This window comes from Notamacropus eugenii, chromosome 3 (genome assembly GCF_028372415.1).
Source record: "Notamacropus eugenii isolate mMacEug1 chromosome 3, mMacEug1.pri_v2, whole genome shotgun sequence".
In the NCBI taxonomy this organism is placed as follows: Eukaryota; Metazoa; Chordata; class Mammalia; order Diprotodontia; family Macropodidae; genus Notamacropus; species Notamacropus eugenii.
This window is the reverse complement of record NC_092874.1, coordinates 201,892,984-201,906,131: the sequence shown is the minus strand read 5'-3', so window position 1 is coordinate 201,906,131 and position 13,148 is coordinate 201,892,984. Positions and strand designations below refer to the sequence as shown.

The window sequence follows — 13,148 nt, the reverse complement described above, 5'->3', positions numbered from 1 at the left end:
AAAGGACAGCAAGGAGAATTTATAATGACTTATAATGATGACATGATTCTTCTCATTTTACTATAGTCAAGTTACTTTTTTCAAAGGGTAGGATGATCTCCCTACCAAAGGAGAATCTAAACGTATTCAAGGAATACCTTTTCACTCTTCATGCTGTCATGCCTAATGAAGTGTTTCTTTTTTAAAAAAAAATGAAAGAAAAGCCTAGAGATTTAAAAAGAAGAAAAAGTATCAGAAGAGAATAATCTGTATCAAAAGGTTAGAAGATAGGAAAGAAAAGAAAAGAAAGAGAAGGCTCCCTAAAATAAGAATTTTGCATAAGAGGTAAAATAATAACAATTGCCTCCAAAAGTTAAGACACTAAGAGTCTCAACAAAATAACAATCTGATGGCTTAGCAGCTGAAAAACTAATCCCTAACCCCTAGTGTGCTTAGTCAGCATTACCTTCTACAACAACCTGGCATTCTGACAGGGTAGCATCAATTAAACCACCATTTTGTGACACAAAGCAGATGGCCTCAACTCTGCCTCCCATTCCACTATGAGGCGTAGGGGATATAGGAGAATGGAGGTGTGCTATTCTTCAGTAGCATTCAGCCACAGAACTAAAGAAGGATCAGGAGAAGGACACCAATGTGTGTGTGTGTGTGTGTGTGTGTGTGTGTGTGTGTGTGTGTGTGTGTGTGTGTGTGGAGGGGTGCTGCTTCAGGAGTGAAGGAAAGGGGATTGGCATCTAGCAGGGGCCAATTCTCCCCACCCACAGAAATCACTTGGTAAAGGGACTGAGTCAATTTTGAGGTTCTACCCTTGTCTACCTCAAAGGGGAAAGAGTCAGAAAGTAAGCAACAGGAGAATAAAAGGAAAACATGATTGAATGTACCCAAGTTCTTAGGAGGAAGACAACAGCACAAGAAGATAAATGAAAAGGGAAGACAGTAGCAGAAGGAAAGATGACTTCTAGATCATCCAAATGAGTAAAAATGCCTTTAAATAAATATTTTGAGGCAAAGGAAAATGAATCTTGTACATTTCCAAGAGGACATAGATCCCCAGTAGGATATTCCTAAATAGTTCAAGAGAGAATAAGAATCTTTAAAGCAAAACTTATAGCCTACATGGCAGAAATATCAGACAAAATGGAAAATCTTGAATAAATTGTGGCAAATTTCTTCAAGATACAAAAGACATAACAATTGGGAATACAAGTATACAGAAGATAAGGTAAATCTGCAATAAGAGAAGTAAAAAGCAAAAATGTTAAAAGAACATAGTTTCTCTTTATAAGCAAAACATATTGATGTTGAAGACAGAATATACAGAGATATTTAAAAGATCACAGATCTCCTAGAAAAACATAAATCAAAAAGACCTGAACTTTTAATGTAAGAAATAATGCGAGAAAACTGTCTGACTTTTCTCCAGGAATTGGTTGCTGGGATAATGATGGATCCTTGAGGGGAGAGTGGTCACTCCATCTTGGAATTTGGGATATAGAAGGAAAAGAAAGAAAAGAGTAGCTTGACAAGTACCCTAAATTTTCGGAGAACAAATTTCAAAGGATTCAGCAAATAAGTGGGCAAGATGCTATTAACAAAATTACATAGGGACAATCAACTCAAGAAAGATGGGAAACTCTGAAGAAGGAAATTCTTAAGAAAATGAGAAACTATTTATAACTTAGACTTTTAAAAGGATATCTATAGGAGAGGCAGTAGGGGTAGGTCAGGAAGAATGAATGAAACAACATGGTATAGTGTCAGGAACTCTAAGGCCCAGAATGAATTGGTAAGGAAACTATTTTAAAAGTTCTTTTTTTAAGTTTCATTTTTTAAAGGAAGAATCAAAGAAGGGAAAGAACTCCTACTCAAGTGGAAAGGGAAATGATAACGGACTTTTGAAAGAAGCAAGAATTAATTATAATTTTGGGATAGAGCCAAGATGGCAGACTAGAAGCAGGGACTTGCTAGAACTCTCCCCCAAGCTTAGTCAAAGACCTGTAAAAATGACTCTAAATAAATTCTGGAGCTGCAGAACCCACAGAATGACGGAGTGAAGCAAATCTCTAGCCCAAGACAACCTAGAAGGCTGATGGGAAGTGTCTATTGCACCGTGCTGGGAGCAGAGCGCAATCCAGTGTAGGCCGCACCAGCACAGATGGGACCTGAGCAGGCCTTGGGGGACTGAATCTCTGGCACCTGTGGTGGTTTCCAGACTTCACAATTCCAAAACACTGAAGACATATTGGAAGGTCAGTGGAAAAAACCTGTCAGACCTGTGTGATTGAGTAGAGTGGTCTGGCACCAGGCCCAGGGCTACAGAGGGGGTAAAGGAGCCTGCAACAGCAGCAACACGGGCAGAGGCAGTGGCTGTTTCTGGAGCTCTAGACCCACAAGTTGTTGGGAGATCAAGCGGCTGACAGTACAGTCCCCTTACCCCCACTGGAAGCAGAGAATTACCTTGACAAAGAGATCAAAAGTCAAATAACTGGAGGAGAAATGAGCAAAAACTGGAAAAAGAATCAGACTATAGAATCTTACTTGGGTGACAAGGAAGACCAAAACATGCAAACAGAAGAAGACAATGAAGTCAAAGCTTCTACTTCCAAAGCCTCCAAGAAAAATGTTAATTGGTCTCAGGCCATGGAAGAGCTCAAGAAGGATTTTAAAAATTAAATAAGAGAAGTAGAACAAAAATTGGGAAGAGAAATGAAAGTGATGCAAGAAAATCATGAAAAACAAGTCAACTGCTTGCTAAAGGGGACCCAAAAATGCTGAAGAAAATAGCCCCTTAAAAAAAGACTAATCCAAATGGCAAAAAAAAGATCAAAAAGCCAATGAGGAAAAGAATGTCTTAAAAAGCAGAATTGGCCAGATGGAAAAGGTGGTCCAAAAGCTCATTGAAGAAAATAATTCCTTAAAGATTAGAATGGAGCAGATGGAAGCTAATGACTTTATGAAAAATCAAGAAATTATAAAACAAAACCAAAGGAATGAAAAAATAGCAGACAATATGAAATATCTCACTGGAAAAACAACTGACCTGGAAAATAGATCCAGGAGAGACAATTTAAAAATTATTAGACTACCTGAAAGCCATGATCAAAAAACGAGCCTAGACATCATTTTTAAGAAATTATCAAGGAAAACTGCCCTGATATTCTAGAACCAGAGGGTAAAATAGATATTGAAAGAATCCACCGTTCACCTTCTGAATGAGATCCCAAAAGGAAAATTCCTAGGAATATTGTGTGTTCGTCCTTCATTGCTGAAGAAGACCATGCCATCAGAGAAACAATGACATGACTTGCACTTGATTTTGTTTTGAGTGAGGGAAGCCTGAGCAGGTCACCAGCCTCACTTCTCCTCCAGAGCCATCTGAATCCAGTGACCAGATATTCATCAGGATGACTAGAGATGACCCAGGATGAGGCAATTGGGGTTAATGACTTGCCCAAGGTCACACAGCTAGTGACTGTCAAATGTCTGAGGTGAGATTTGAACTCAGGTCCTCCTGACTCCTACACTGGTGTTCTATCCATTGCATCACCCAGCTGCCCCAAGGAATATTGTAGCCAAATTTCAGAGCTCCCAGGTCAAGGAGAAAATATTGCAAGCAGCCAGAAAGAAAAGTATTGTGGAAACACAATCAGGATAACACAAGATCTAGCAGCTTCTACATTAAGGGATCATAGGGCTTCTGACACTCCAGAGGTCAAAGGAGCTAGAATTAAAACCAATAATCATCTACCCAGCAAAACTGAGTATAATACTTCAGGGGGAAAAAATGGGCATTCAATGAAATAGAGGACTTTCAGGCATTCTTGATGAAAAGACCAGAGTTGAATAGAAAATTTGACTTTCAAAAACAAGGAAGCATGAAAAGGTAAGCAGGAAAGAGAAATCATAAGGGATTTACTAAAGCTGAACTGTAAAATTCCTACATAGAAAGATAATATTTGTACCTTTTGAGACTTTTCTCAATATTAGGGAAATTGGAAGGATTATATACATATAGAGAGAGGGCAAAGAGTGAGTTGAATATGAAGGGATGATATCTAAAATAATAAAAATAACGGGTGAGAGAGGAATATATTGGAAGAAAGACAAAGGGAGAACTAGAATGGAGTAAATTATCTCACATGAAAGAGGCAAGAAAAAGCTTTTTCAATAGAGGGGAAAAGGTGGTAGGTGAGAGGGAAAGAGTGAACCTTACTCTCATTGGATTTGGCTTAGGGTAGGAATAACATGCAGGAAAGAAGGGGGGAAGGAAATAAGTGGGGGGGGAGGTTGATAGAAGGGAGGGCACATGGGAGGAGGGAGTAATTACAAGTAAATTCTTCTGAGGAAGGACAGGGTCAAAAGAGAATATAATAAATGGGCAGGATAGAATGGAAGGAAATATATTTAGTCTTTTACATCATGATTATTATGGAAGTGTTTTGCTTGACTACACATGTATAAAACCTATATCAAATTGTTTGCTTTCTCAGTGGGGATGGGTGGGGAAGGAGAAAGGGAGAGAAATTGGAACTCAAAATTTTAAAAATGAATGTTATAAACAGTTTTTACATGCAACTGGAAAATATGACATATAGGTAAAGGGGTATAGAAATCTGTCTTGCCTTACAAGAAAATAGAGGGGAAAGGGATGAAAGAAGGGAGAGATGTGATAGAAAGGAGGGCAGATTGGGGAAAGGGATAATAAGAACACCATTTCTTGGGTTGGGCAAAGGGAAGAGATGGAGAGAAAATTTGAAACTGAAAACTAAAAATAAATAAATTAAAAAAGAGAATTAATTATAATTATGCTTCTATTTTGTCTTTGGAAATAAAATTTTGGACTGGAAAGACCAGAACAAAAATGACTAAAAATCCAAGATAAATAAGGAGATAGTAAAAGAATACTTTTCAGCCCTCGATGAGTTCAGGTCACTAGACCCAGACAAACTATCTTAAAAGATACTGAAAAGAATTGGTGGATTTAACTGTTGAGCTTGTCAATAATCTTTGAAAAATCACAAAGAAATGGAAGCTGTCAACAGAACTGAAAGGGGAAGAAAGAAGATAGAGTCTACAACTATAGGGTTTTTTTTACTTGATTTTGTTTTGTGGTAAAATTTACAACATTATTATCAAAGGGATGCTCAGTTGTTGTGTTAGTCCTTCATTTTCGAAGAAAATGCCAGAGAAATAATGACATGACCTGCACTAGACTTTGTTTTGAGTGAAGGAGGACTGTGCAAGGTCCCCAGCCTCACTTTCTTCTCCTGAACCATATGGATCCAGTGACCAGATATTCATCCAGATGCCTGGAGACGGCCCAGGATGCAGTGGAGGACCTTGACCTTTTGAGCTATTCACATAGAGGGAGGTAATGCCCATTGAGTGAATAGGCCTCTTTAAGGAATAGTCAGGGAATGATCCGTGTAATGAGCAAAAGAAAAAAATAACTAAATGAAACTGGGAAGAATGCTCAGTGAATACCTAGAGAAGGATCACAAAGAGCCATGGATTTGTGCTCAACAATTCTCAAGTTGCTGTGGTAGTACCTACCAGCACACTTGCTCCTGCCCTCATCCCACCATTTTATGGTAAAAAAAAAAAAAAAAAAAGGGAGAGAACCCAATCCTGACTTCCACTCCACTGTATGCAGGAGATAGAGATATAGGAATGTGGAATAGTGTTTGGCTCGGGGGCTACAGCAAGGTAGACAGTAGGGTTCAACCACAGAATTAAAAAATGAATTAGAAGCTCTCTCAACTCTCAGACCTATGCATATAGCCTAGACCTGCACCATCAACTACTTAATGGTCATTTCCAACTGGAGGTCCCATAAGCATCTCCAACTCAGTATTTTCAAGGCAGAACTCATTATCTTTCTACTCAAATCCTCCCCTCTTTTTATCTACCTTAGTTTAATTGAAGGTAGCACTATCATGCCAGTCACCCAGGTTCACATCCTTGACATTTTCCTCTCTAACATTTCCCACACCCAATCAGTTTACTAATATTTGTTGCATCTAAATCCTTATCTCCATTTCATGGCACACACTTCTTCCCCTCTTTCAGGTTCTTTTTACTTATCTGAATTATTGCAATAGCCTTTTAAATTATCTCCCTACCCCTCCAAGCTCCCCAACCTATCAGCCACATGACTGTCTAGTTTATATTCCTCAAGCACTGGTCATAGTTCTCCTCTTCTCAAGAAACTCGGGTGGCTCCCTATTGTTATTGGGATGGAATTATAAATTCTTCTGTTTGATTTATAAATATCTTTGCAACTGAATCTAGCCTCTCTAGAATTTTTGCATATTACTCTCCCTTTTGCGTATTACTTAGTTTTCCACCCATACTGTGCTACTTACTGTAGCAAGCAGAGGCAGCTGGTGATGCGGTGGATAGAGGGCTGGGCCTGGAGTCAGGAAGACTTAAGTTCATATCTGACCCTAGATATTTACTAGTTGATGTGACCCTGGACAAGTGTCTTGAGGATACTAATAGCACCTACCTTGCAAGGATGTGATGAGGATCAGATGAGATCATATTTGTAAAAAGCACATAGAACAGTGCCTGGCACATAGTAGGTGCCCACTCAATGCTAATCCCTATATCTGACAAGCCATCTCTTTCCTCTGTGCTTTTCCACAGGCTTCACCATCCTCCAGCATTCCTTTTATGGCTTGAATGCTCTCTTGCATCAGTTCACTCAAATTCCTCAATTCAGCTTAAGAATCCTATCCAGTCTAGTACCCTTTTCCCTGAAATTTGTTGCTGTTCAGTTATATCATTTATGTCCAACTCTGTTGACCCCATTTGAGGTTTTCTTGGCAAGATTCTGGAGTAGTTTGCCATTTCCTTCTCCAGCTCATTTTATAGACAAGGAAGCTGAGAACAATGGGGTTAATTGACTTGCCCAGGGTAACACAGCTGGTAAGTAATTGTCTGAGGTCAGCCTGAACTCATGAAGATGAGTCTTCCTGACAGAATGCCAGGCAAAGCATTCTACCTACTGTACCACCTAGCTGCCCATTACTGTGTATTTAATTTGTGTCTCAGTATGGAAGTGTGTACGTAAGTATGTATATTGGAAAGATCCTTAAGGGAAGAGTATTTCATTTTTATCTTTGCATCTTTAGACAGTGCCCAGCACACTGTGGACAATTAAAAATTTCTTGAATGAATGAACTAGGGATGTTTAGCTTGGAATAGGAAAAAAATAAAGACCGAGGAGGGAAATGATAGCTGTCTTCAAACCTGTAAACAGCTTTCCCATGGAAGAGAGACTGGATGCGTTCTGCTTAGCCCCAGAGGGCACATAGCAACAATGGACAGGAGATGCCTACAAAAACTTCCTAACAAGGGGAGCTAGCCAAGCTTTCTCAGAGCTGGGGGTTCCTTCTTACTAGATATCTTTAAAAAGATTGAATGATTATTTCTGGAGATGTTGTTTGGAGGGGCTACTGGTCAGGTATGGCTGGGACTAGGTGGTCTCTCAACTTCCTTCTATCTCAGAGATTCTGTGTTTCTTGTTCCAGTCTCCTTTTTCACAGTGTCACTGTGACTTTGGCCAAGTTCTCCTGCCTATCTGAACTTGTTTCTGCATCTAAGAAGTGGTGGGGGGTGGGGCAAAGTGATAGATAGTCCAGGTGGAACCAACTTTACTCAGAAATTAGACGATTTCCTTGTCAAAGATTTTGCAAAGGCTATTCTTGGTGAAGTGAAGACTGACTACATGACCTCTGAGGTGCTTTAGATTCTGTGGCCTTCTCATTGTGTAAATTGCTAATAGTAATACTTTAGGTGTGAGACTGGAAAAGGATTTTTGGTCAAGTTGCCCTTTCTTCTAAAATCACATATGTATAAATATCAACCTGTCTACGCTACTGATAAAAGCTTTTCTCCCTTCTTATCTCCAAATTTCAACATAAATGAAAAAAAGGGGAAATTTCAACTAGTCACTTAACCTTTATTCTGCTTCCTTCCTATGGATAAGAAAGGATTTGAAGATGGTGTTGGTGGAAAGGGAGGGGCACCTTATGCTCTGTTTGTCAATGTCCCCTAACAGAAGTCTTGGGGGTGGGGAGGAAGCAGGATCATATCACATAACAGAAAGAATTTCATGTTAATTAGCTAACCTTATGTTTCCCAAACACAGTTTAATGGGGGAAGAGGATGTGCTGCTGCTTCCCAGGTGCCTGAAGATATGATGACTTCCCAATGAATCTTTAATTATTATTTGGCATAAAGATTATTTGCACTTACTTTTTTCCCAAGTCCTTCACTTGAGATCATAATCCCTTTTCCCTTTTCAAACAATCCTGAGTCCAGCAGGCAGGGAGAGGGAACAGGGTATCAGGGTCACTTTTAGTCTAAAGCCTTAAAACAAATTCTATGTTACTTTAATCCTTAACACCTTTATTATGCAACTGGAACATAAATATGTTGATGCCAGACCCTTGGCAATAAGAGCCAAGAAGGGGTACAAGTGTGCTGCAGGTCTGCTTTACAAAAGAAACAGAATTCTAATGAGATCTTTTCCAATTAAACCACCTTGGACAAGACTCAAAGCAGAGCTGCTTTATAATAATAGCTCATATTTAAATAGCACTCTAACATATGTTGTCTTTTCTGATCTTCACAACAACCCAAGAAGTAGACTACTATTCCCATTTTACAGATGAGGAAAGTGAGGCTCTGAAGGGTTACAAAGCTAGCCCAAACTCATGTGGATAATAGACGGCATGGAAGAAGCCCTAAACCTTTCTCCCTTGACTTGAGAGGCAATGTGATGGGAAAGGACACTGGATTCCAAGTTAGGACATAGGAGTTTAATTCCTGGCTCTGCAAGTCTAGACAAATCACTTGACCTCAGTCTCCCTAACTAAAGGAGCTGGATCAGTCAACGGGTTTCTTTCTTTCCTTCTTTCTTTCTTTCTTTCTTTCTTTCTTTCTTTCTTTCTTTCTTTCTTTCTTTCTTTCTTTCTCTCTCTCTTTCTCTCTTCCCTCCTTCCTTCCTTCCTTCCTTCCTTCCTTCCTTCCTTCCTTCCTTCCTTCCTTCCTTCCTTCCTTCCTTCCTTCCTTCCTTCTTTCCCTCCTTCCTTCCTTCCCTCCCTCCCTCCCTCCCTCCTCCCTTCCTTCCTTCCTTCCTTCCTTCCTTCCTTCCTTCCTTCCTTCCTTCCTTCCTTCCTTCCTTCCTTCCTTCCTTCCTTCTTTCCTCTTTTTCTCTCTCTTTTGGAGGCAATAGGATTAAATAACTTGCCCAGGGTTATACAGCTAGTAAGTATCAGAGCTGCATTTTTAACTTAGGTCCTCCAGATTCCACAGCTGGTGCTCTATTCACTGTGCCACCTAGCTGCCCTCAGTCAGTAGGTTCTTAATCTGTGGGCTGTAAACTTGGTGATTTTTTTTTTATATTTTGACAAACGCATTTCAATTTAATATTTCTTTTTTCTTTTGTAATTCTATATATTTTATTTTATATATTTAAAAACATGATTCTGAGAAGAAGCATAGGTCTCACCACACTACCAAACAAGTCCATGACAAAAAAAAAAAATGGTTAAGAACCCCCAGACTGGGTGATGTTGAAAGCCCATCCCAGATCTAATAAATCCTATGAGCCTGTGCCTTCTTCTAAGTATCTCAACTTATAACCTCCCAGTAAAGTAGGAAGTAGGTTGGAGAATATTCTCCTTTATGTTGCAGCAGAACATAAATGAAGAGGTCGAATGATGATTTGCCTCAGGTCACATAACAAAGGCAAGGTGGGGTGACTTCACTACTTGCAAGGAAGTAAGTCTATGTGAAGCTACCCCAGGCCCCTTTCCTATCTTCCCTCACTAAGGTGCATGTTTGCAGATGCCCTGGCATCATCTTCACAGAGAGCTGAATAGAAGCTAAGATCAAAAGGGGAAGCCTTCAGGGTCAGTTTAGCACTTTGTGCTATTTGGGAACATACAGTCATAGAAGCACAGAATACATCAGGATAAGAAGGGGCCTCCAAGGCCATCTAGTTCAAACTGTACCTGACTGACAATGCCCTCTTCACCAAACCCAATAGATGGTTATCCAGCTTTTGACTGAAGACTTCTAATTAAGGGGAATGCACTACCTGCTGAAGCAGCCTGTGTCACTTTGGGATAGCTCTACTTGTCTGCAAGTTTTTGTTACGTGAACCTTTAAATCTCTCTGCAAATCTCATCCTCTTGTAGCAAACGGAATGAGTCCAGTCCCTTACTTTTCCACATGACAGCCCTTCAAATACTTAAAAATGGTGATCATGTTCCTTTTTGAAGACTTCTCCAGGATAAACATCTCTGGTTCCTCTAACATGTGTCTGACTAAGGACCGCGTTACAGCAGAGTTGGTTAGCTGCTCAGACTTTTTATAATAGTGTCCTTCCTGAATAGTCCAAAGTATCTAACATAATTCTCTTCACCAGGATTTGGAGTTTGTTAGGCCATGTAGAGAATGTAACTCATTTCCTATATGGCCCAATCCCTTGTTGCCCATTCCCTGGGGAAAGTGGCCTTGATATATTACCTGCAAACATATGTCCCGCTCATCCTGTAGGTGCTTGTTCTTTTCCCTGAAAGACAGAAGGGGAAATGAAACAAAGAGAAATCAAGTCATGTGTGAAACTTGTTTCACAGGATTGACTTATTCTGACCACTTCTTGTGCCATCCTCTTGGCCCCTGAGAGACAGAGAAGGCAAGAGACTGTAGGACTCTTCTTCTGGGGATTGGGAGCTAGAGAATGGTTTACTTGTAGTCCTTCTTATGAAGAAGAGGGAGTAAGGATGAGTGAGATTAGGGATTACTAATCTTTTTGGATGCTCATGTCCCTTGGCCTTCAGAAAACTTTTCTGTTCCCCATATTCAATATGAAATTAAATCAATCCTAGAATTTACTGAAGCTTTGAACAAATAAATAAAAAAAATTACCAAATATTCTTTGTATTCCCTTGACAAATTTCTTCTCTTCCAGGTTGTGGACCCCTGATTATCTGACCTCTTATAGTCACTTTGCTCATGAGAATCACCAGAGCTTTTGAGAATTCTTACTAGGGATTAGTTTCCCCAGATGGCAGTGATCCAAGGAAGAAGCTCAACTCAACAAATCTCTATACTGTGCTAGATACTGGGGAATATAAAGGAGACAGTCCATGACCACCACATGGAGGACAGAGAAAACAGAAGGTCATTTTAGGTAGGAGACAACAATTAGAGAGAAGAGACATAAGACAATGATGACTTGAGGGAACATCAAGATTAAATGAAAGTTTTTAAGTATGGGGAGACCTGGGCATGTTTGTAGCAGCATGAAAGTTATCAGTTGGTAAGGAAACCTGAACGGTGTATTTGGGGTGGGAGGGAGGGAGAAAAAAGAAAGGAAGAGGGAGGTGAAGAGGAGAGGAAAGGGAGGAAGTGAAGAGGAAAGAGAGAAGTTGAGGGTGAGGGAAAGAGAATGAAAATGAATGAGAACAAGTGAAAGGATAAGTTCCTGGAAGAAAGATGGGAGAGTTTGGAAACAAGGGCAGTTACAGATGTTGGTCTTGACATGGAAAAGGGGTCATTTCTCTTTCAGATGCTAGAACAAAGGAGGGCTAGGGATGATGTAGAGGGATCTTGAGGAATAAGATAGAGAAGGATGGCCTTCTATAATGGATGGCAGATGACCTCAATTGTTTTCAGAGAAGTAAGAAGAAAGTTCCTCTGATGATGGAAGGAGTAGTCTAGAGGGTCTGAGGAGGGAAGACAAGACTTCAAATAGTCATTTCACAAGGTGTGAAAAACAAGAGTCAAGGCAGGAAGAATAAAAGGATTGCCATGCAGCAGTGAGGTCTCAGCTGAGGGTAAATAACATAAATTTGTAATAGACCCAGTTGACACAGTTATGGGATGTTCTCCAAGTTCAATCTGCAGCACAGGGAGAGAAAGATGCAACCTTGGGTTATAGGAGGCATGACTAGTGAAAGGACAAGATGGTGGGGGTTGAAAGGTAGAAGATTTGTGACAGGGATTCAAAGGCAGAGGATGTAAAGGGAAGAAACTGAAGTCAGAGAAGGGGTGATTGGATTAGCATAACAGGGAAAAGTAGAGTAACTGGAGGTTCTAAAAAAGTGAAGTAAGGCATAGGAAGAGATAGAAGGACAGGATATTATGACCAGAGGGGAGAACTTTAAAGTTTACAATCATGAATGTAATACAGTTACGGGTAAGATCTAAACTGTGACTATGCTTGTAGGTAGATAACTTAAGGAGAAGCAATAGATGATGGAAGTAGTTCAGAAGCCTGACGAATTGGCAGGCGAGGGTGTTCGAAGGAACATCCATATGGCAACATAATCCACAAGTATGAGAGCAGGGTTTAAGGGAGAGAGGAAGATTGTGATCCAGGTACTGAACTCCTTGGGAAATTAATGGAGAGTACTAGAAGCCAATGTTCATGACTTGGGTGAACTTGAAAGAATGAGTCACAAACAAGAATCAGCTTCTAAGTGATGCAGAAGAAGGCTGAGAGTATCCAAGTGGGGAGCTAAGAGTATGTCTTATTTTCTTCCTGACCCATAACTGCCTTGTATATGAGAGATTAGTCAGGGATACAGAGTCTTTCAGGGGAAGCTTTCTGAGTGCAAAAAGATGGCTTCCAGAGGGCAAGATGGAAAAAGAGCAATCTCTACCCTTTTCCTTTCTGCTCTCAGTCTTCTCAGAGCTGTCTCCTCTCAGTTTATAAGCGATCAAGTAGAATACAGTTGGTTTGAGATGAGAAGACGGGGAGTGAAAGTAAGAGAAGTTTGTTGGAATTTGCTTCGTCACTTGATGACTGAATCACAGGTGAAAAGGGAAACTGTAGGACTTTGATATCCATACGACAGTTGAGTAGGACCCTACTTTCAAGGATTATGTAATAAGGAAGGGTTGTATCAGCCTGTTCCCTCTCTAAGCATCTTGGAGAGCAGGACAGAAGAAGCAGGGAGACTTGATCATGGGAGCTAAGAGTATGTCTTATTTTCTTCCTGACCCATAACTGCCTTGTATATGAGAGATTAGTCAGGGATACAGAGTCTTTCAGGGGAAGTAAGTTGTGTTTCTACTGAAGCAGTAGGTTCTGGGTCAAGAAGGTCTTCAAATCTAGACCTTGACAA

The 13,148-nt window shown here is 40.1% G+C and overlaps 1 protein-coding gene across 2 annotated transcripts in view; it reads right to left on the bottom strand.

The window, feature by feature from the left end:
- CRACR2A (calcium release activated channel regulator 2A) overlaps positions 1-13,148 on the bottom strand; it is a 222,323-nt gene that overhangs the window by 52,730 nt on the left and 156,445 nt on the right. For both annotated transcript variants that reach the window (XM_072654002.1, XM_072654003.1), the window contains one exon: positions 10,543-10,588. In XM_072654002.1, the coding sequence (XP_072510103.1) occupies positions 10,543-10,588 (46 nt within the window). The remainder of the gene's footprint in view (positions 1-10,542; positions 10,589-13,148) is intronic.